General features: G+C 43.6%; 1 protein-coding gene across 6 annotated transcripts in view; it reads right to left on the reverse strand.

Annotated features, from left to right (window-relative positions):
* Positions 1-1,426: 1,426 nt before the first annotated feature.
* Positions 1,427-22,108, reverse strand: part of CENPU (centromere protein U) — an 89,348-nt gene continuing 68,666 nt past the window's right edge. For all 6 annotated transcript variants that reach the window (XM_040334056.1, XM_040334043.1, XM_040334037.1 and 3 more), the window contains 3 exons: positions 20,983-21,044; positions 19,715-19,871; positions 1,427-1,791 (listed from right to left, as the gene is read on the reverse strand). In XM_040334056.1, coding sequence (XP_040189990.1) covers positions 1,684-1,791; positions 19,715-19,871; positions 20,983-21,044 — 327 coding nt within the window. In that variant the 3' untranslated portion in view covers positions 1,427-1,683. The remainder of the gene's footprint in view (positions 1,792-19,714; positions 19,872-20,982; positions 21,045-22,108) is intronic.

The raw sequence follows: 22,108 nt of genomic DNA on the forward strand, positions 1-22,108 counted from the left end.
GTTTGCCACATAGTTACCCAATCCATACAGTGCATGGCAAGTCTATTACCATTGATAGGATAGGACATACAGCTGGATGGAACTTCACTGTATAAAATGGCTAATTATAGTTCTGAACCCACAGAAGATCATTGGTAAATAAAAAGATTTAGTCTTAAGCGCTAGTCAATAGTGAAAATGAATATATGTGCAATCAAACAAACTGCTGCACAAATCTATATGCGCTAACGACAAAACAAGTGGTATGAATAGGGTAAAATATGCTTACAAGCATGTATATCAAAAACGCCAAATCCAAACACTTCCGGTCGGACGAACAGGGTTTTGCGTCACTTCCGGTCACGTCTGGCTCATGACCGGAACGTGGTCACGTGGCTGGTACGAGCCAGACGTGACAGGAAGTGATGGGGAATCCTGTTCGTCCGAATGGAAGTGTTTGGATTTGGTGTTTTTGATATACATGCTTGTAAGCATATTTTAGTCTGAATAAACCCCCCAATTTCTTGATTTACTTCACGATGGTAGTCTATTTTTTTGCTTTTTCTTTGGTAATCCATCTGCATCCCTTGGTGAGTCTCCATATTGTTGAAGACCAGGATTTTGCATACAGCTGAGAGGACGCTCCAGTCTCCATATACATATATATTGGTTTGAGGATCTGTTTGGCGATTTTCCCACATCAGGGAGGTAAGCGCTCTGTGAGCTCAGTACTTGTGAAGACTCATCTTTACCATCTTATTATCTACTTCATTTGGCAGTTGTTTTGGATGGGACTTTTATTGGAATCATTCATCAATATTACACGTTCATCTTGAAGTTTTTTCCCTCTGTTCATTTGAATTTTTAAAGTTCACTTCCTTGTGACCTTAGTCACCTCCATGAGCTTGATTTATTTGTCATGTGATTTAAGGGTGTCTTATCAATTTTGCACATCTTTGATTTTTTCACAAGGATTTATATGGTTTGTTTACACATTTAATCAGTGTTTCACTGTCATACATTGTTTAGTGCATTAATTGCGCTCATCAACTTTACCCTTTTCACAGAAGATCATTGTCTGAGATGGGCATAAGTCCAAGCTTAAACACAATCAGCCTCATGAACAAAAGTGTCAGGATTTCCCACTGTGCATCAGACACAGTCATATAAAGAAACAAACATGGATTCATATCAACATTACTTAAACAGCTTCTCTATGGCAGGCTGCAAAATCGAAGCTAGATACTCTGACATTTCATTCATGTGCTGAAGCCTGGCCCTCCTTCTGCACTATGCCAGCACACTTCTGGCTCACACATCTAAAATTCTATGAAGTGTGTCATCTGCTTACAGGCAGAGGCAATGCCAGTCCATACATAGGCCAGCAGCCCCCTACACACACACACACACACACACACACACACACACTTAAAAAAAAAAAAAAATGTTATTATAAATATTTATTACTCAACTCTTTTATTCATAAGGAACAAAAAAATATTGAAAAAAGAATTAGTACATTTCAAAAGAAAAAGAACAGAAAACTTTACAAAAAGTATCCAAACAACTATGCTAGCTTTGACAAAGTGTGCAAACTACAAGCAAAATGAAAGACGGGAGTTAAAAAAAAAAAAATGAAATAAATAGAACCTATAATATAAAAGTATTTTCTTTATGTCCTCTGTACTGTGCCCTTCACTTTCCTTATGCCTGTGCGTTCTGCAGCTGTGCGTTCACATTGTGGAAATGTTGCTCGGCTCTCATAGTGCTTTGTGCTTGTAGTATAAGAGCTGGTAGACTGGATAATCCATACTGAAAGAAGAAATAAAGATTGCACCGACGTTAGCCAAGTCTGACACACATTTCAGAGTGAACATTTTTTCAAACATTACCCCATGCTTCCTCTCCCCCAGAGAAATATAGGGCCATTACTGGCCTCCTTGTGAAAATTCCAGTTGCCTGGAAGTCATGCTGATCCTCTGACTTCAGTACTTTTTAAAAATAAGAACACACAAGAAAAAAAAGACATGCTGGTAAATTCAGAGCTCATTGCCATCATATATGTTCCCAGTCAGTGAGGCAGGAACTATTGAAGCCATAGTGCAAGCATGACAGCCAATCACCTAGCATGTTTAAAAGGCCAGAAATGGCTGACTGAATATTCAGGTACAGGTCTGCTTTAAATCTTGAATGTGTAACTGCTTATAAGAGGATTCTCCCCCACTGAGGTTTTCATGTTTTATGGTCATATAACTTTCAATCTCAGTGGGTTTAATTTTTTGTACTCTGATCAATGCAAATAAATACTTGAGTGTCAAATGGAAAACAGTTCTTTAGAGAAAAAGGAAATTACAAAAAAACACAAAATTAAAGTGGATGTAAACTTGATTCATCAAATTTGACCTAGGCACATATCTGTGGTGTTTTCTTATCTCTTCCAAAGCCCTAAGGCCCGTGTCTTTCTGCTGCTGGCCTATATACAGCACAAAAAATTTGGTTTTAGCCTGGATCAACCAAATCAAAAAAATGTTGAATAATAATATATCTAAAAATAATTCAATGAAAATATTGCAGCTTCATCCACAGGGGATGCAGTTCTAATGGTCAAGCGCAAATAACAGCAAAACGAGAGAAAATAGTTCCCCCAAAGAAGACCAAAATTAGAACACTATGGAAAAAACACTGAATTTTATTAAGTAGAAAAAATATATATAGTGCAACAAAAAACATAGAAAATGGCAAATAAACAGAGTGGTATCACAGTTAAAAAAAGACAACGTCGTCAATCAAAACCAGGGGAATAGCAGCTGCGCATCACACATACATAACCCAATGACCAAACACACCTGGTTCAGGCACACAATTTAGTGGAGCACAGCTCAGAGTGGGAACACTCCCAGACTTAAAGGGGTTGTAAAGGAAAAAAATGTTTTTCATAATAAGCATCCTTTACCTGCAGGCATTCCTCTTTTCACTTCCTCATTGTTCGTTTTTGCTCAGAAGTCGCTCTATTTCTTCTCTGTTCTGTTCACTTTCTGCTTGTCTGATTTTACTGACCACCGTGATGGGAGGCTTTACTGCGGTGGTCAGTGACGTGCTCACCCCCTCCTGGGAACTACATCTGTATGTCAGGATGCTCTCTACATGTTAGAGACTTCAAGGAGGTGTGAATTACTGGGTGTGCCGCAATTTATACTGGGAAATGTAGTTCTTACATGAACAAACTATGCAAACCAGGAAGTGAATGAGAGAACAGAAACTAGAATGCCGGAGGTGATATAGATGAAGGAATATAATAGGTATTTACTCGTTTTTTAACAGAATCATTACACTATTCTGTCTGTCTACCTTGCAGACATTAATTTTAGGCAAAAAAATGTTTTCCTTTAGTGACCCTTTAAGTATACTGAAAAGTCCTGTATGTAGAAGGGGGGGGGGGGGGGGGGGGTGAGCTGAATGTGCTATTTGAAAAGGGCAAATCCAGAGATTAGGGTGTTGGTTGGTTGGATGGATGCGTGGAGGTAGATCTGTCACTTTGTGTCAGTAGGACAAAAACTTGCTAATCACAATAGTAATTGAACTCAGATGCAGTCCATAGAAAAACATTTGTGTGATTAGCACAAGTATGCACAGGCTTCAATAGGTACATGTATAGCACAAGTATGGTGCTGGGCTGCAAATATGGGGGAGAGTATAAAACACAGGGGTCAAGCTGGTATGTCCATAATGTAAAACATTAGGTAGAGGTGACAGAGCTCACCAGCTGGTTGGTAACAGTCCTTCACCTGTGTATCCTCTCAAAACCCCATTATACTCACAGGACACAAGCTGGGTTTTTCAATGTGCTGGGCGGCACACACACACACACACACACACACACACACACACAGGAAAAGACAGCGGCACACACACACACACACACACACACACACACACACACAGGAAAAGACAGCGGCACACACACACAGGAAAAGACAGCAGCACACTGATGTCAAGCTGACTAGTTTCAACAGCCAACGAACACTGTTTTCATCAGAGCGGGGACGAGGAGACTGAGATGGGCTTAAATAGCAATTTTCAACGTGTAATTTCATTCATTCACCACACGATGTCAGTCAAGTCTCCAAAAGAACAATCAGCAAAAAAGAAAAGGAATAGATGGGTGAAAATGGCACACATGTTGCAATTCATAGCATAATTATAGGTGAGAAAGAGCAGTGGAGAAAACAAATAGAGAAAGTTCCTTATTTAAGAAATGGCATTTTAAACATTATTTGAATACTTTATTTTAAACACATTAAATCGTGAGTGAATAAATAAAATCTCAATAAGGCAAAAAATAACAAAACCAAAACCCTGAAGAATAATAAAGACTTATGCCGTGTACACATGGTCGTTTTTTGTGATGAAATAAAACGTTTTAAAAAACGTCATTTAAAATTGATCGTGTGTGGGCTTTATGTCGTTTGTCTTAGTTAGTTATTTCAGATTTTCGAATTTTTGAATTTTAAATTTGCAATTGGGAAAAATTCTTTAGACGAGTTTTACTTAAAACGGAGTTCCACCCAAAAGAGGAACTTCCGCTTAATCCACTCCTCGCCCCCTTACATGCCACATTTGGCATGTAATTTTTTTGGGGGGGGGAGTGGGGGCTTCAGGAGCAGTGGGACTTCCTGTCCCACTTCCTCCTTCCACCGAGGGCCTGCTAAGGCGAATAGTCAGATCGCCTTTTGGCAGCCCCTCCCTGTAGGCGATCGCCTGGGACACGTGACAAGTCCCAGGGGATCGCCTGTCCAATTGGGTGGCGCAGCGCTGCTCGCGCATGAGCAGTGGGTGCCCGGCCGTGAAGCCGAAAGCTGTCATGGCCGGGTGCCCACACTTGGAATGAAGACGCCGGTCGGAGAGGGGGGGAGAGGAGCGGAGCCCCGGCCGGCGCGTCGCTGGAACGTGGAGCAGGCGAGTATGTTTATGAAAAGCCAGCAGCTACACTGTAGCTGCTGACTTTTAATAAACATAAAAAATTACTGGAACAACCCTTTAATTTGGATATTTCCAAATGAACAAATTTGTCCAAAATGTGTTAAACTAATTCGGAACGAAACAAATTGCATATGTCTAGGTATCAGCGTTTGACTTTTATTCAGCTCTTCTGTCCCTAGGGAGGACCTGGATCCCAGACTGGAGCATGTGAAAATAAATGCCGGGGAGAGGAATCCTGATTGTCATCAGATGTCAACCATTACATAGATAAAAGAACTGCACATATTTTGTGATGTTGCCCCATCAGGCCGAAAAGAAAGAAAACTTCTTTATAGTACATTATCAGGATTTACTAAAAATTGTGTCAGCCACTCATCCTCTTTATCAATGAAGATAGGTGCCCCCCAATGCTTTATTACTTACCTTCAGCGATGATCGTGATCTCCTAAGCTGTCTGCAGCCCAGACAGTAAAAACCTAGTCCCATAGACTTGATGGGACGTACCCATATAGCAGAAGCAATAACACATTCACGTTTATGAACCCTGGCACACAAGTGCATCCTGGCACTAGATTCATAACATCCACTGTATCCAGCTTGGATGACACCACGGAATGATTCTTTTGAAACCGATAGGAACACGTGAAAAAGCTGCAATTTATGCCACTACTGATCTCAGAGGTTTACATTTTTATAGTTAAAAAGTCCACCATAAAACTAAAATCCCTGCATCTCCAGACATTAAGGATCTAACACTAATCTACCCAATGCTGTGAAGAAGTAATCAGTATACATACCTTCCCGAAGCCGATCCGACCTCCAGCGGCAGAAGCTCTGCAGAGAGAGTTACTATGGGGCTTCTGTTGTCAGACGTGTCCTATACACCCGCCTACACAGTGAAAGCCGCAGTGACAGCTCGGCGTGGGATCGGGTCAGTATGTATACGTTTTTTCTTCACAGGGTTAGATAGGTTAGTGTTAGTTTGTCGATGTCTGTAGATGAAGGGATTTTAATTTTAGGGTGGACTTCTACTTTAAATGACAGGGGGTGGAGCTTGATCTTGATAGGCATTTTCATGTATTGTAACAGTTAAGTCTTATGTTTTCAGTTTTTTAACATTTGGCTCCCATTGTCTTCATTGGGATTTCGAATTTGGCACCCAAGCCTTAGGCCCCTTTCACACGTGCGGACCGTATGATCGCTTTTTCATCCATCCGTTTGCGTCCCATGTTGCGTCCTGACATTGGTCCCTATGAGATAGCGGATGTTCATCGGCTGACACCCTATCTCGTCTGCATCCACAAAGATCCGATTTTGCAGACAGAAGAAAACCCTATTTTCGGATGCGGATGGGATGAACACGGACATATGGTCCGTGTTCATCCGATCCCCCCATAGGGGAGAGCGGAGAAAAGACAGGGCGGTCCCTGCACAGGGGACCGCCCTGTCATTCTCCAGCTCAGTGGGGATCAACGGAAGGATCCCGGCTAAGCATACGGAGGCGGATCATTACTGACCCGCCCCGTGTGAAAGGGGCCTTAGTGATATTTGCCAAGACTTGCCCAGGTATGTTTGACTCATCTCTAGCCTTTCCATGATGCTTGGTCATATCACACTTTACTAAAGACGGGTACACACTAGTTTTTTATTTTATTTTAACCCAGTGGTCAACTCTGGTCAGAGTCGCTGTACTAACTATGCATAATCAATATAGCAATCTCCCCAGCTAAGCTGTTGTTTTCTGACAGGGGGGCGGCCGCCCCGCCAGAACACTCCCATGAGGGCTCACTCATCTACCACCAAGAGGGTACGCTACCATCCTGAGTATAGGGTGAGTGTGGCCAGTGGAACTTCCCCCCAAGTTTCATCTGTCCACACCCCCCCACGCCCAGCGTAATGGCACTACCCCCTGGCCCCACCTATATGCACTCATCTACCACCAAGATGGTCCAGAGAAAATGGGGTGCCTTGCAGATAAGTTGGGCTACGTGCCCAGGTAAAAATAGGACTAACATTTATTTACTGACACACACTGGACAACATACAATGACTGGCAAGCACTGACCTACACTAACAGACGATGTCCAGATGTACATAAACTGACCGCTCCATGCTTTAGATAGATGCACACAGACAGACAACCAAATTAGGAGAGAGTAGATCACACACACAGATTATAGGATGAGGCCTACTACAAACATACATCCAACATTAGAAAAAAGATGACTAGCATCCAGTAGGGTAGCTTAGTGTAGGTCCTGCCCTAGAAGAGTCTACCTTGCCGTGGTGGGCAGGCTTGGAATCTCTTGGTCAACAGTGTGCCAGCAAACGGGTGAGAGGATCACTAGATCTTCACTTCTGGCCAATTGATTTTACCAAAGGACTCTTGGTTTAATCAGATTATATATAGTTGGAAAAGGAAAAAATGTGTGTAGGTCCATAATTATAATTTCATAAACAAACAATAAAAATGTGGTATATTTACATTTGAATTGTTTCCTCTTATTTATTCCTTTCATGACCACTTGGATGCACAGGCCCACATTTGCAAGGCTGGAAGGGGCTCTATGGCTACTTCTTCCACTTCTGGTGTGTGTGTGTGTAGGTATGTGTAATAGGTTTTTATGTATTAACATGTGTCCTAACCATGTATATATGTATGTACCGACAAGCCCCTTATGTGACAGTAGTGACAAGGTCCTCTCAATGGAGACATCAGGGGTCTTCTAGCTTCACCCCAAGAAAAGGATATACGATTAAATCCTGTAATGAAACATTCCCCTTTACTAGGAAAAGATATCACGTTCTCAGGGAATTTTATCTTATTTTTTTATAAATTTTATATTCCTACACATTCCACTCACAAAATATATAGAGAATTCTTTCCTGTTATCCAGGGCTAGAGGATCTGCTCTATTCAGAAAATGTGTTTTTCTGCACTCTCAATCTATACTTTAGACTTTGGCAATCCAAGCCTTTCTCTAGTCTCCAAAATAATTGTAAAATTCTCAATTTTAAAAAGTGACCGTGAGGCCCGGTTCACACTTGTGCAATGCCAGACATCGCATGTGATTCGCAGCGCACTGATTTTCACATTACATGTGATGTCTGTGCGATGCAATTACAGCCATACCGATAGTATGGCTGATATCGCACCGCATTCGGTCCAAACACGCACAGGACCCTTTTTTCTGTTCGGACCAGAATCGAATCGCATGGGTGTTCACACATATGTGATCCGATTCATGTCCAAACAGTCAGTTCGCAGTGAGATACGCAAGCTGAAATGGGGGTGTCGTTAACATTTAATGACAATACCCAGCAGTTCGCATATAGCAGTGTGAACCATTGTGCAAGTGTCGTGGCAGTGAAGGGGTTAACCACTAGGTGGCGCTGAAGGGGTTAAGTGTGTCCTAGGGAGTGATTCTCACTATTAGGGGGAGGAGCTACCAGTGACATGTCACTGATCACTGTTCCTGATCACGGGGAACAGTAGATCAGTGACATGTCACTAGGCAGAACAGGGGAATGCCTTGTTTAGGCCGGATTCACACTAGTGCGGTGCAAATTTCAGCTCTCCTATCTCTGCAGAGAGATAAAATAACTTTTCAGCAGATCATCTCCATTTTAGCTGTGAATTTGGAGACCTGGGAGAGGGGAGGGCGGAAGCAGTGGCGTTGCTAGGGGGGTGCGGGCCGCACCGGGTGACACCCACTAGAGGGGTGACACCATCCCGATTTAAAAAAAAAATCAGCCACCAGAGGTGCAGGTGGCTGTGTAATGTAAAAGGGGTGCAGTGATGCAGGGTGTTGTGTAATGTAAAAGGGTGCAGAGGTGCAGGGGGCTGTGTAATGTAAAAGGGGTGCAGTGATGCAGGGTGTTGTGTAATGTAAAAGGGTGCAGAGGTGCAGGGGGCTATGAGATGTAAAGGGGGCCAGTGATGCAGGGTGCTGTGTAATGTAAAGGGGTCCAGAGGTGCAGGGTGCTGTGTAATGTAAAGGGGTGCAGAGGGCTGTGAAGTGTAAAAGGGTCCAGAGGTGCAGGGGGCTATGTGATGTAAAGGGGTGCAGAGGTGCAGGCGGCTGTGTAATGTAAAAGGGGTGCAGTGATGCAGGGTGCTGTGTAATGTAAAGGGGTCCAGTGATGCAGGGTGCTGTGTAATGTAAAAGGGGTGCAGTGATGCAGGGTGCTGTGTAATGTAAAGGGGTCCAGAGGTGCAGGTGGCTGTGTAATGTAAAAGGGTCCAGAGGTGCAGGGTGCTGTGTAATGTAAAGGGGTGCAGAGGGCTGTGTAGTGTAAAAGGGTCCAGAGGTGCAGGGGGCTATGTGATGTAAAGGGGTGCAGAGGTGCAAGCGGCTGTGTAATGTAAAGGGGTCCAGTGATGCAGCGTGCTGTGTAATGTAAAATGGTCCAGAGGTGCAGGGGGCTGTGTAATGTAAAGGGGTGCAGAGGGCTGTGTAGTGTAAAAGGGTCCAGAGGTGCATGGGGGCTATGTGATGTAAAGGGGTGCAGAGGTGCAAGCGGCTGTGTAATGTAAAGGGGTCCAGTGTGCTGTGTAATGTAAAAGGGTCCAGAGGTGAAGGGGGCTGTGAGATGTAAAGGGGTCCAGTGATACAGGATGCTGTGTAATTTTAAAGGGGTCCAGTGATGCAGGGTACTGTGTAATTTTAAAGGGATCCAGTGATGCAGGGTACTGTGCAATGTAAAGGGATCCAGTGATACAGGGTACTGTGCAATGTAAAGTGGTCCAGAGGTGCAGTTGTGGAGAGGGGTACACAGTAGTAACAAAAAGATATTGAAGGATGCAGAGGTATGCAGGGGGCACAGTGTGGTGTTTTTACATTTTAACGTGGGGGGGGGGGGGGGTGCCAGATATTGGATCCGCCCCGGGTGCCAAATACTCTAGGTATGCCCCTGGCCTATAGGCTCCTGAGATGTGAATTCCGGTTCTGGAGAAAGAGGTGGGGGGAGGGGACAAAGAAATGGAGAGAAAGAAGAAGGGATAGAACGCACAAGAAAGATGGATAGGGAGAGAGAGAAAAGGGGAAGAAAGGATAACAGAGAGCAAACAGTAGGATAAAAAATATTTGAACATTTTTATTGGGGGGGGGGGGGGGGTGACACCATATTTTACCGCACCACACCAACCCTAGTGACGCCACTGGGCGGAAGTGTATTGAGGTGAATGAGAGAAATCCTGAAGAGAAATTAACACATCTGCGAATCAGATGTGTGCCCATAGACGATAATGAGCCTGAATTCGCACCTGAGCCGCACCATAATGCCTAGAAAACACACGTTTTTTTGGCAGTGCGCATGCATCGCACATATGTGAACCCGCCTCATTGAAATCAATGTATTTTATAATGTTATGCAAATTGGATGCGGTTTAAGCCACAACCAATTCGCATAGGTGTGAATCCCGCCTTACAAAAGGCATCCCGCTGTTCTGCTTTTGCCGACCGCAATCGCAGGCCGCACAAGAACATAGAGTTCCCGGGACCCGCGAGCACACTCACGAGGCACGCTGGGTGGCAACTTTAAAGGGACTTACAGGTACGCCCATTTGCCTGCCCGTGCCATTGTGTCAATGTATATGTGTGTGGCGCTCGGCAAGTGGTTAAATACATTAACACCCAAAGAAAAGAAAAGGGTCAGGACACCTGTTGGTGTCTGGTCCTTTAAGAAATATGTGTAGTGAGTTAATTGCGCTCCCCCTCTTTTTTCCCTTTATTTATCACCACCTGTCTCTAGGTACTGATTAAATTGTTAATCGTCAAAAAAAAAAAATAATATATATATATATATATATATATATATTTGTTTCACCATATATATTGTTCTACAATATTGTTTTATTATATATATTTTTTTCTGGTTTTTGTATAACACTTGTTTGCCTTGGATGGGCAGTCACCTTTAATATATTGGATAAGGGTACCAAAGCACTATATGAGCATTATGTCAATCGCATAGATAGATTCATGCAAGTTGCACATAGGTTTACACCTCTTTTGGGTGCATTTGTATTCCCCATGAGAAGAATTTTAGCTTATTTAAATAGAGGTGTTGTGTGTTGACGATTAACAATTTAATCAGTACCTAGAAACAGGTGGTGATAAATAAAGGGAAAAAAGAGGGGGAGCGCAATTAAAGCGGAGTTCCACCTAAAAATGGAACTTCCGCTTAACCCACTCCTCGCCCCCTTACATGCCACATTTGGCATGTAATTTTTTTTGGGGGGGGGAGTGGGGGCTTCAGGAAGAGTGGGACTTCCTGTCCCACTTCCTCCTTCCGCCGAAGGGGCTGGAAAGGCGATTAGCTTAATCGCCTTTTTGCAGCCCCTCCCTGTAGGCGAGCGCTTGTCCAATCGGACGGCGCCGCTCGCGCATGCGCAGTGCAGCTCGCGCATTGGGTGCCCGGCCGTGAAGCCGAAAGCTGTCACTGCCGGGTGCCCACACTATGAACGAAGACGCCGGCCGGCGCGTCGCTGGAGCAGTTAAGTGTCCGTTTATTAACCACTTCCCGACCTCCTCATGTACATATACGTCAGCAGAATGGCACGGACAGGCACATGTACGTACCTGTACGTCCTCTGCTAGACGTGGGTGGGGGGGTCCGATCGGGACCCCCCCCCCCGGTACATGCGGAGGTCGGGTCCGCTCGGGAAACGATCCGGGACGGCGGCACGGCTATTTGTTTTTAGCCGCTCCGTCGCGATCGCTCCCCGGAGCTGAAGAACGGGGAGAGCCGTGTGTAAACACGGCTTCCCCGTGCTTCACTGTGGCGGCGCATCGATCGAGTGATCCCTTATATAGGGAAGACTCGATCGATGTTGTCAATCCTACAGCCACACCCCCCTACACTAGTAAACACACACACACACACAGTGATCCCTAAATCCTACAGCGCCCCCTGTGTTTAACTCCCAAACTGCAACTGTCATTTTCACAATAAAGAATGCAATTTAAATGCATTTTTTGCTGTGAAAATGACAATTGTCCCAAAAATGTGTCAAAATTGTCCGAAGTGTCCGCCATAATGTCGCAGTCACGAAAAAAAAATCGCTGATCGCCGCCATTAGTAGTAAAAAAAAATTAAAAAAAAATAAAAATGCAAAAAAACTATCCCCTATTTTGTAAACGCTATAAATTTTGCGCAAACCAACCGATAAACGATTATTGCGTTTTTTTTAACCAAAAATAGGTAGAAGAATACGTATCGGCCTAAACTGAGGGAAAAAAAAAATGTATATATGTTTTTGGGGGATATTTATTACAGCAAAAAGTAAAAAATATTGCATTTTTTTCAAAATTGTCGCTCTATTTTTGTTTATAGCGCAAAATATTAAAACCGCAGAGGTGATCAAATACCACCAAAAGAAAGCTCTATTTGTGGGGAAAAAAGGACGCCAATTTTGTTTGGGAGCCACGTCGCACGACCGCGCAATTGTCTGTTAAAGTGACGCAGTCCCGAACTGTAAAAACCCCTTGGGTCTTTAGGCAGCAATATGGTCCGGGGCTTAAGTGGTTAAAAGCCAGCAGCTACACTTTTTGTAGCTGCTGACTTTTAATAAACTTAAAAGGCTGGAACTCCCCTTTAACTCACTACAGATATGAAAAGCTTAATTGACAATGACAGTGGGACTAGGCCCTGCCCCCAGGCTGTGCTCACAGCTTTTGACTGACAGCAGCTGGAGCCAATGGCTCCCAATGCTCTAATCCAAGCCTGTGATAGCAGGGAGAGGGGAGAAGAGCTGCTGCGATCTGCATTGCAAAGCATTCAGTGGAACCCAGAGGAGACATTGAGGGTCTTTTAAGAGAACATGTCATCTAAAAATCATCACATGTGATGAAAAATAAAAGTTAACCGGTTGAGGACCGCCGCACGACGATATACGTAGAAAAATGTCACGGCTGGGTACAAAGGCGTACATGTATGTCCCCTTTAAGATCCCAGCCGTGGTTTGCGAGCGTGCCGGTCCTCTTCTCTATGAGGGTCTCTGCGGGAACAGCGGACCTGATCACCCTGGTGTCCCGCGATCGGGTCACAGAGAGGAAGAACGGGGAGAGGTGTAAACAAACCTCTTCTCGTTCTGTTCCCTGTAATAGGGAACGACGATCAGTGATGTCACATGCCCAGCCACGCCCCCCCCCCCCCACAGTAAGAATCACACATTAGGGCACACTTAACCCCTACAGCGCCCCCTCCTGGTTAACCCCTTCACGGCCAGTATCATTTTTACAGTAACCAGTGCATTTTTTTAGCGCTGTTCACTGTAAAAATTACAATGGTCCATAAAATAGTGTCCGATGTGTTCGCCATAATGTCGCAGTCACGATAGAAATCGCTGATCGCAGCAATTACTAGAAAAATAATTATTAATAAAAATGCAATAAAACTATCTCCTATTTGGTAGACGCTATAAATTTTGCGCAAACCAATCAAATGCTTATTGCAAAAAAATTTTTTAACCAAAAATATGTAGAGTACCTATCGGCCTAAACTGATTTTGTTTATACATTTTTAGGCGATATTTATTATAGCAAAAAGTAAAAAATATTGCATTTTTTTCAAAATTGTCGTTCTATGTTTATAGCGCAAAAAATAAAAACCACAGAGGTGATCAAATACCACCAAAAGAAAGCTATATTTGTTTGGGAGTCACGTCGCACGACCGCGCAATTGTTGGTTAAAGCCGAATCGCCCCCGGCGGAAGAGAACCAGACGGCGGTGAAGACTGGGACCTGGTATGCTCTTGGAGGGGGAATCAAATGCCGTTTATTTGAAATTTGGCATGGAGTTCCCTCTCAAGATTCATACCAAACGCAGCTGACACAGTGCACTGCTGTTACCTGCGGTTATGTGCCGATAGCTGCGGTACATCGCAGCTGGATGCATGCAATTCTATTTTCTCTATTCGCACAAAACTGCAGGTAACAAAACCGCAGGTAACCGTAGTATGTGAAGGGTGTCATAGGAAAGCATTGTGTGCTTCCAGCTGCGGTAAAATCCGCAGCTAATAGCACCATTCTATCCTTTCGTGTGAAAGGGGCCTTATAAAGCCTCGGCTGTCCCAGCTCTCTCTCTCCTCAATGGCTCCCACTGCTGTCTATCACAGCCATTGAGCCAACATGGGCAGAGCAGAGGGTGGGGCCAAGCTGCGGCTCTGTGTGTCTTATGGATGCATAGAGCAGGGCTCGGGAGTGAGTATGCACCAGTGCCCCCATAGCAAGTGGCTTGGTCAAGGGGGCACTGGGAAAGGGGGAGGAGCCAGGAGCATCATGAGGGGACCCGAGAAGAAGAGGATCGGGGCTGCTCTGTACAAAACCATTGCACAATGCAAGTAAGCAATGTTTGTTATATATAAAAAAAAAAAAAAAAGCAACCTTTACAATTACAGTACACCTGTACACTTTATTAGGTACACCTGTTCAATTGCTTGGTAATACAAATTGCTAATCAGCCAATGAAATGGCAGCAACTCAATGCATTTGGGCATCTAGACATTGTGAAGACGATTTGCTGACGTTCAAACCAAGCATCAGAATGGAGAAGAAAGGGGATTTAAAGTGATTTTAAATGATCAGGTTGTAAAACAACCCATTCAGTTTAAAATAGAAATGAAATGCAAAAGAGTTTTTTTTTTTTTAATCTATACAAAACACACACACACACACCTTATAAATACCTTTTTTCCCCCTTTTTTTTACAAGTGATCACATTCCCTCTGTTCTCAGCTGCATAAGAGCTGGGGGAGGAGAAGCAGCTGCACACTGAGCTCCCCAGTGAATGGCTGTGCAGCGGGGGGCGTGTCAGGACAAGTCTGATCATTGGAGGAGAGCATACTGAGTTCTCAGCATAGCAAGAGAACTGACCACGGTGTGCTCTCCTACTTAGTGTGGTCATTTATTAAACAGACAAACAGAGGGGGATTAGCAGGAACATCAGGGATTTCACATAAAGGAGCAATACAAATAGAACAGAATACTTTCTCATACAAGTACATGGTACAGCAGGCACATATCAGGAAAATGAAGAGTTGGGATAACAAACGTTTTACGTGTCTTTGAACGTGGCATGGTTGTTGGTGCCAGACGGGGCTGGTCTGAGTATTTCAAAAACGTCTGATCTACTGGGATTTTCACGCACAACCATCTCTCGGTTTACAGAGAATGGTCCGAAAAAGAGGAAATATCCAGTGAGTGGCAGTTGTGTGGTTGGAAATACCTTGTTGAGGTCAGAGGAGAATGGGCACACTGGACAAGATGATAGAAAGGCAACAGTAACTCAAATAACCACTCGTTACAACCAAGGTATGCAGAAAACCATCTCTGAACGCACAACTCATTGAACCTTAAAGCAGATGGGCTACAGCAGCAGAAGACCGCACCAGGTGCCACTCCTGTCAGCTAAGAACAGGAAACTGAGGCTACAATTCACACAGGCTCACCAAAATTGCACAATAGAAGATTGCCTGGTCTGATGAGTCTCGATTTCAGCTGCAACATTCAGATGGGAGGGTCAGAATTTGGCATAAACAACATGAAAGCATGGATCCATCCTGCCTTGTATGACCGGTTCATCATTGTTAAACTGGATGGAGGGCGGTGTTAGATGTACTATCAGATTTAGATACACCAACAAATTGAAGCCTAAACTCCAGCTCACATTGCAGTATCACAAGTACTTATAGAAACAGTTTTCTTTTCTTTTGGGATAAAGGTTTTACATCAATAAATAAAAGCTGATCAGTGTAAGCAACCCTGTGGGTGGTAAATGGTTTGTCTCAAACCTGTAATTGCTACATCTGCAGGACAGCTTGTTCTCTTGAAATACAGACTTACTGGACATAACACAAGGTGAAAATAAAGGAGAGAAAGCCTAAAAAATAAAACTAATGCCACATCTAAGAAATGGCTAGCTGCAGTATAATAATAGTTCTTAAGAATAGAATTTAATACCACTTCAAGTGAACAACATTGATTATCTTGTTTCAATGGCATCTGAAAGTCAGTGGGATATATTAAGCAGCAAGTAAACATGTTGTCCCTAAAGTTGGTGTGTTGAAAGTAAAAAAAATGGGCATCGCAGTTTGTTGTGTATGGGGCTGCGTAGCCTCAGACCGGTCAGGGTGCCCATGCTGACTTGTTTCCACAGCCAAAAGCACCTACAATGGGCACATGAGCATCAGAACTAGACCACAGGGCAATGTAAGAAGGGGGCCTGGTCTGATGAATCAGGTTTTCTATTACATCATGTGGATGGCTGGGTGTAAATGCATCACCTACCTGGGGGAAGAGCGGGCACAGGGATTCAGTATGGGAAGAATGCAAGCTGGCGGAGGCAGTGTGATGCTTTAGGGCAGGGGTGGCCAACCAGTAGCCTTTAGGAGTGCTGACATACAGCCATTGCAGATATGATGCTCAAGGAACAGCAGGTAAACTGCTATTTTTTTTTGTTTTAAGAATTTAAGACAAAAAGATAGATTTTCAGTTTACTGCTTAAAGTGTAAGTTCACCTTTACAGAAAATCCGTAAGGTGAACTTACACTGGAACCCCTCCCCACCCCAGTCCCACTGTACCTGAGGCCGGCGATTACCCGCTAGGAGACATCGGGTCACCGCTTTACCCGTCCAGGGGTTTGAAATTGTGAGACGGATTGGGGGACAGTGAGATGGATCGGGGGGCAGTGAGATGGCGTGAGGGACAGTGAGATGGCTTGGGGGGGTTAGTGAGATGGATTGGGGGGCAGTAAGATGGATTGAGGGGCAGTGAGATTAATTGGGGGACAGTGAGGTGGATTGGGGAGGGGGGGCAGCAAGATGGATTGGGAGGCAGCGAGATGGATTGGGGGGGGGCAGTGAGGTGGATTGGGGGGGCAGCGAGATGAGAGTAATTTGTATAGCGCAACAAATGCGAACTTAATCGCCTCAAGGCGCTTGCATCCAGCGTTGTCCTTATCCTTTAGAAGAGGTGGGCCTTTAGTTTTTTCCTAAAAGCCCGATGGTTTTCTTCCAAGTGGATGGTCGTGGGTAGAGCATTCCAAAGTCGGGGTTCTTGGACTGCAAATCTACGTTCTCCCTTAGATTTGTAGCAGGATTTAGGGATTTGGAGAAGGTTTTGGTTGGTTGACCGGAGCAAGCGATTGGCGACGTAGGGTTTTATTTTCTCGCTTAAGTATTGAGGAGCGTTACCCTGTGTACATTTGTGGGTGAGGCAGAGCGTCTTGAAAGTCACCCGGTCCTGTATGGGCAGCCAGTGGAGGGACCTCAAAACCGGAGAGATTGGTTCCCACGGTTTTTTACCTGTTACCAGTCTGGCTGCCGTGTTCTGGACGACTTGTAGACATGAAATCTGGTATTTGGGTAGTCCTAAGTAGAGGGAGTTTGCGTAGTCGAGTCGTGAGTTGATGATTGTTCCAACCACTACTGCTGTGTCCTCTTCCGGGATGAAGGGGATGAGTCTACGTAGCATGCAGAGAAGATGATGAGAACCGCTGACTACTGACCCCATTTGTGCATTCATAGTCATGTCTGAGTCAAAGATGACTCCGAGGCTTTTGACTTTGTTGCTTGGCGCGATGGTTTGTCCGAGGATGGTGGGTGGTGTCCAAGTGGTCCTAGAATTAGATTTCCGATTTGCGTGAAGGATGAGGAGTTCTGTTTTGGATCCGTTGAGTTTGAGGGAGCTTTCAGTCATCCAATTATCGATCAGAGTGAGGCATTTTCCTAGTTCATGATATTGGTCTTTTTTGTTGGTGATTCGAAAGTAAAGCTGCACGTCGTCAGCATAGGAGTGGTAGCGCAGGTCCTGTTTGCTGATGATTTTGAGGAGCGGGCGGATGTAGATGTTTAAGAGTGCAGATGAAAGGGGTGATCCTTGAGGGACTCCGCATGTAATGGTCCGTGATTCTGACGTGAAGCCTCCAAGTTTCACGGTCTGAGTGCGATTTTCTAGGAAAGATGCAAACCACGGTAGGGCCGAGACTCCGGCTACTTCTTTGAGTCGCGTGAGCATTGTGTTGTGGTCTACCGTGTCGAAGGCTGCACTGAGGTCCAGCAGCACCAGGAGAAGGGATTCTCTGTCATCTGCTGCTTTGAAGGTATCATCCCATATCTTGAGAAGAGCAGTTTTTGTCCCGTGGCCTGGGCGAAAACCTGATTGTAGTGGATCTAGGAGTTTGTGGTCGTCCAGATGGGGCTGAAGCTGTTGTACTACTGCTTTCTCCATGATCTTGGAGATGGTGTTCAGGCTTGTTACCGGTCTGCGATGGTTAGGGTCTTTGGGGTCGAGGTTGGGTTTCTTTAAGGAGGGGTTTAATTATGCCTTGCTTGAGGGTGATCGGAACCATCCCTTCCCTGAACGATTGGTTTATGATGTGCGTTATGGTGGGTGCCAAAGATGTCGGTGCATTCTTTCAAGAGTTTTGTAGGAATGATGTCATTAGGAGATGTGGACTATTTGTGTTGCTTGCTTCTTCTTGCTTTATCTGAATGGGGATTGTGTTTTTTATTTTTTGATGAATTGTTGCCTGAATCTTTCCGATTTTGTCAATAAAAAAGTCAGATAGTTCATTACAGAATTCTTGTGTCTAGTCTGAGCGACTAGTTTGAAAAGTAAAGCCTGGAGTGGCGACATCAAATATAGATTCCTGTGTCCCATCTGTTGTTGGTGCTCCCTCCTCTCCCCTGCAACGCATGCCTACGCGGGATTGCACGGACTGCTGAGTTTGTATTGAGGTTTGGTCTGGCCCACTAAACCAAGTTAGTGAAATATACTATCTAGAGACTGCCTATTAAATATGGCGTACTGTTGATATCTATTCACATACTCTTTAGTTAGGTAATTGGTTTACTGTACATCACTGTTATTAAAAAGAGCTGGGTGAGGCTTGGCAAGGAGGTGCTTCAGTGTGGATGTCATTCTGAAGGGCCCCATTTGCTGTGTGCTTACCCAGGTCCGCATAGCTATTATAATTGATTTTGTATTTATCCGTTACCACTAATTCTGACTCTTGTAGGGCCCTGCAAGAAGTCCACTGTTTTACCTTTGTTTCTTTGCTTTTATTTGGACAAGTAAAGAGTTACATTGGTTAAGCTGAATTTGTGTGCGGTCCATCTGTCATCCTGCGGGATCAATACAACTCAAGGTAACCATTTGTTTACACAATTTACTGTGGTGTGACAGGACATTGTGCCCTCCAACATCTATTGGGGTTCACAATTCCCACTGATACCAGTTGTGCCAACGGAGGGTTCGAGCCAGTTTGAGGGGTTGATGGCCAGAGTACAGATACCCAACACAAACCACCAGCTCCTTCGGGGGTAGTGCTACACACATATAAAAACGTATACATATTATTTGCATAGATCACTCTTTGCACTTTCAGTGATTGTATTGGGAGCGCCCTTTATCACATCATCATTTAGCATTTAACCACTTTAAAAGCAAATCTAAACAGCAAAAAACACTATCCACATACTTGAAAAGCCAACATGCCACCTGTGAAATATAGGTTTTGAAAGCCAGGATGCCTCAGCTAAGCTTGCAATGCAGTAAATCAGGGACTTGCCATTGTAATGTTTACGGCAATATTCCATATATGGTATAGCCCTAGTTCTAAATCTTTTTTGTGGCAATACTCGTGGGGTATAATCCATTACATAAATGATCATTAATATGGCACCCTTTTAATCTTTCCAAATCTATACAAATTTTCCTAAGCAGAGATGCTGGCAGATTAACCACTTACAGTTTCCTTGGCACTGGGTTTTTTATCCCTGCACTTCCTGTAATCCTCCTGTAGCTGCCCAAGGTTGTCTAGGAAGGTTTTGGCATTCACGATGGATTTCTGTCTTTCCTCTAGTTCTGAACATTCCCTCTGTAGCTGGTTAAGTCTTGGTTGTTTCCTACAAATAGAAAATATCATGAGCTGTCCATCCATTTGATTTCTTAAGGTCCCTTGCACATGGGCGTCATTATTTACTGATGTTTACTCAAGAACTTGTGAAGTCTGTGTGCAAGAGGCCAAAGCCTGTGTGTAAAGACCTGAACATTGTTAAGTGTAGACAAAGGTGTGTGAGCGTAAAGACGAGTAAAATTCGTCTTCATTGCCAGTACTGTAATATTCTCATTTATGCTTATGATGCCCGTGTGCAAGCGGAGCGAGTAAATTACTGCACTCCAATTGAAAATGTTCTATTTTTGTTTTACTGCTCTGTACTCATCGCTATATTACTTATCTTTACTCAGCTATGTGTAATATCCCATAGGCAACAATGCATCTCATGTCGGATCAGTAAAAAAACTATTTTTTTACTCTATTGGCTTGTATTCCAAATATCTAGTTCCTTTTTGTATATCAAAATAAAGAATTACATGTTACACACATTTTGGCACCCATTCAGCTGTCTTGTAACAAGTCAGTCACTCATAGTTGGTAAAGTTGAATTTAGAAACCAGCCCATCCAGTTCAACGTGTGTGTATGTGTTCCCGACAAAAAAAAAATATCCCATATCCCTGTATGTTGTGCTCGCTAAAATGGCCATCTACAGGTTTTTTTGACACCACCAATTTTGGAAGCGAGTTTCACATCCTTACTGCCACAACAGCGAAAAACCCCTACACAGTTTAAGGCTAAACCGCGTATCCTCCAATTTCATTTCTGGACGGTGCAGGTTCACACTAGTGCAATGACAGACATCGCATGTGATTAGCACAAACAGTATGGTTGAAATTGCATCACATTTGCACCAAAAATGGTACACAAAACTGAATAGTTTATTCCCTAGGCGAGAATCAAAAAACAGTGAGTCAATCACAAAGCCCATCACCTAATATTTTCAGAGATACAAATAGGAATAATTGCTACAGATGGACTTGATTTGTGTCAGTTATGGATTTGGGCCAATTTTCTCATCATTAATTTTCAGGTTATAATGCAAATCTATCAGTGAAGTAAAAGTTTTAGTAAAAAAACAAAAAAACAAAAAAACAAAAAAAAAAAAAAAAAAACTTACTTAATAATCTCATCTTTCACTACAATCAAGCGTTTTTGTTTTCTTCCAATTTCTAGTCGCGCCTGTGGGACATATCAAAGACACACTCCATCAACTTGGTTGTAACAGCAAAACAATACAAAATGGCATTACAAAACAAGCTGAGCCAGTATTATCACCTCTACTAAACTGCCTTTCTAAATGGATTTAAATGAAAACTATACTATAAGTTATACGATAGGGTTTGTTCACAGTGCAGTGACTGGCAGATTCTGCATTCGATAAACACCAGTCACCATCAGTACACGACCGTAGAAAACAATTGTTTTTTGTGCCTTACTCACACTGCAACACAGCCAGGAGGTGTGGTGAGCTGTGGCACAATGCAAATGTAGCATTTTTTTCAATTCTTTATTTAGTAATATACCAAAATTACAAAGGGCATGGTAAAAACAACTCAGACAAATATAGTAGCATCTTGGCCTGAACAGCATAATACAATGGTCAGCATAAGAACAGGCAGATTCTGACAGAAAAGGTCAATTAGGCGTGTATCCGGCACTGTAACCTGCCGAAGCAATGTGGTCTTGGAAGGAAAGCAATATGCAACTCAACATGTATTACCCTTAATAAAATTACATTTTGGGGATTGGATGAAAAAAGGGAAAATATGAAAAAGGTGGCGGAGTGGGGCAAACCCAGGAGGGATATGCAGTGGATAGACTGGAGCAAAAACGAGGGTAGGGGAAAGTTAAAATTTCTCCCACTGCCAGGCCTTGGAAATAATTCCATGCCACAGCTCGCACGCCTGGAGTTAGGGCTCTTGCAGCAAGGTTTCATATGCAGAAGTGTAGAAGAATCCTATTTTTTTAAGGATTTTTCATGAGTATCCTTTTTTGCAATTAGGTCCTTAATTTCATTGATTTCCTTTATTCTAGTCAGTCAGGCAAAGATCAAGGGTGCCTGTCCCTGTTTCCAGAAATCCAGAATACAGCTTCTCGCTGCACGAATAAAAATAAACACAATTTAAAGTATGTAGGTAGAGCTAGGCAAATTGAGGAGGTGCAAAAAATAAATAAAATAATAAGAGAGAAGAAGCATGGTCCAGTGGAATCTCCCGGCCTGTAAATGTTTGAGTAACGTGCCA

Source organism: Rana temporaria, chromosome 1 (assembly GCF_905171775.1).
Source record: "Rana temporaria chromosome 1, aRanTem1.1, whole genome shotgun sequence".
In the NCBI taxonomy this organism is placed as follows: domain Eukaryota; kingdom Metazoa; phylum Chordata; class Amphibia; order Anura; family Ranidae; genus Rana; species Rana temporaria.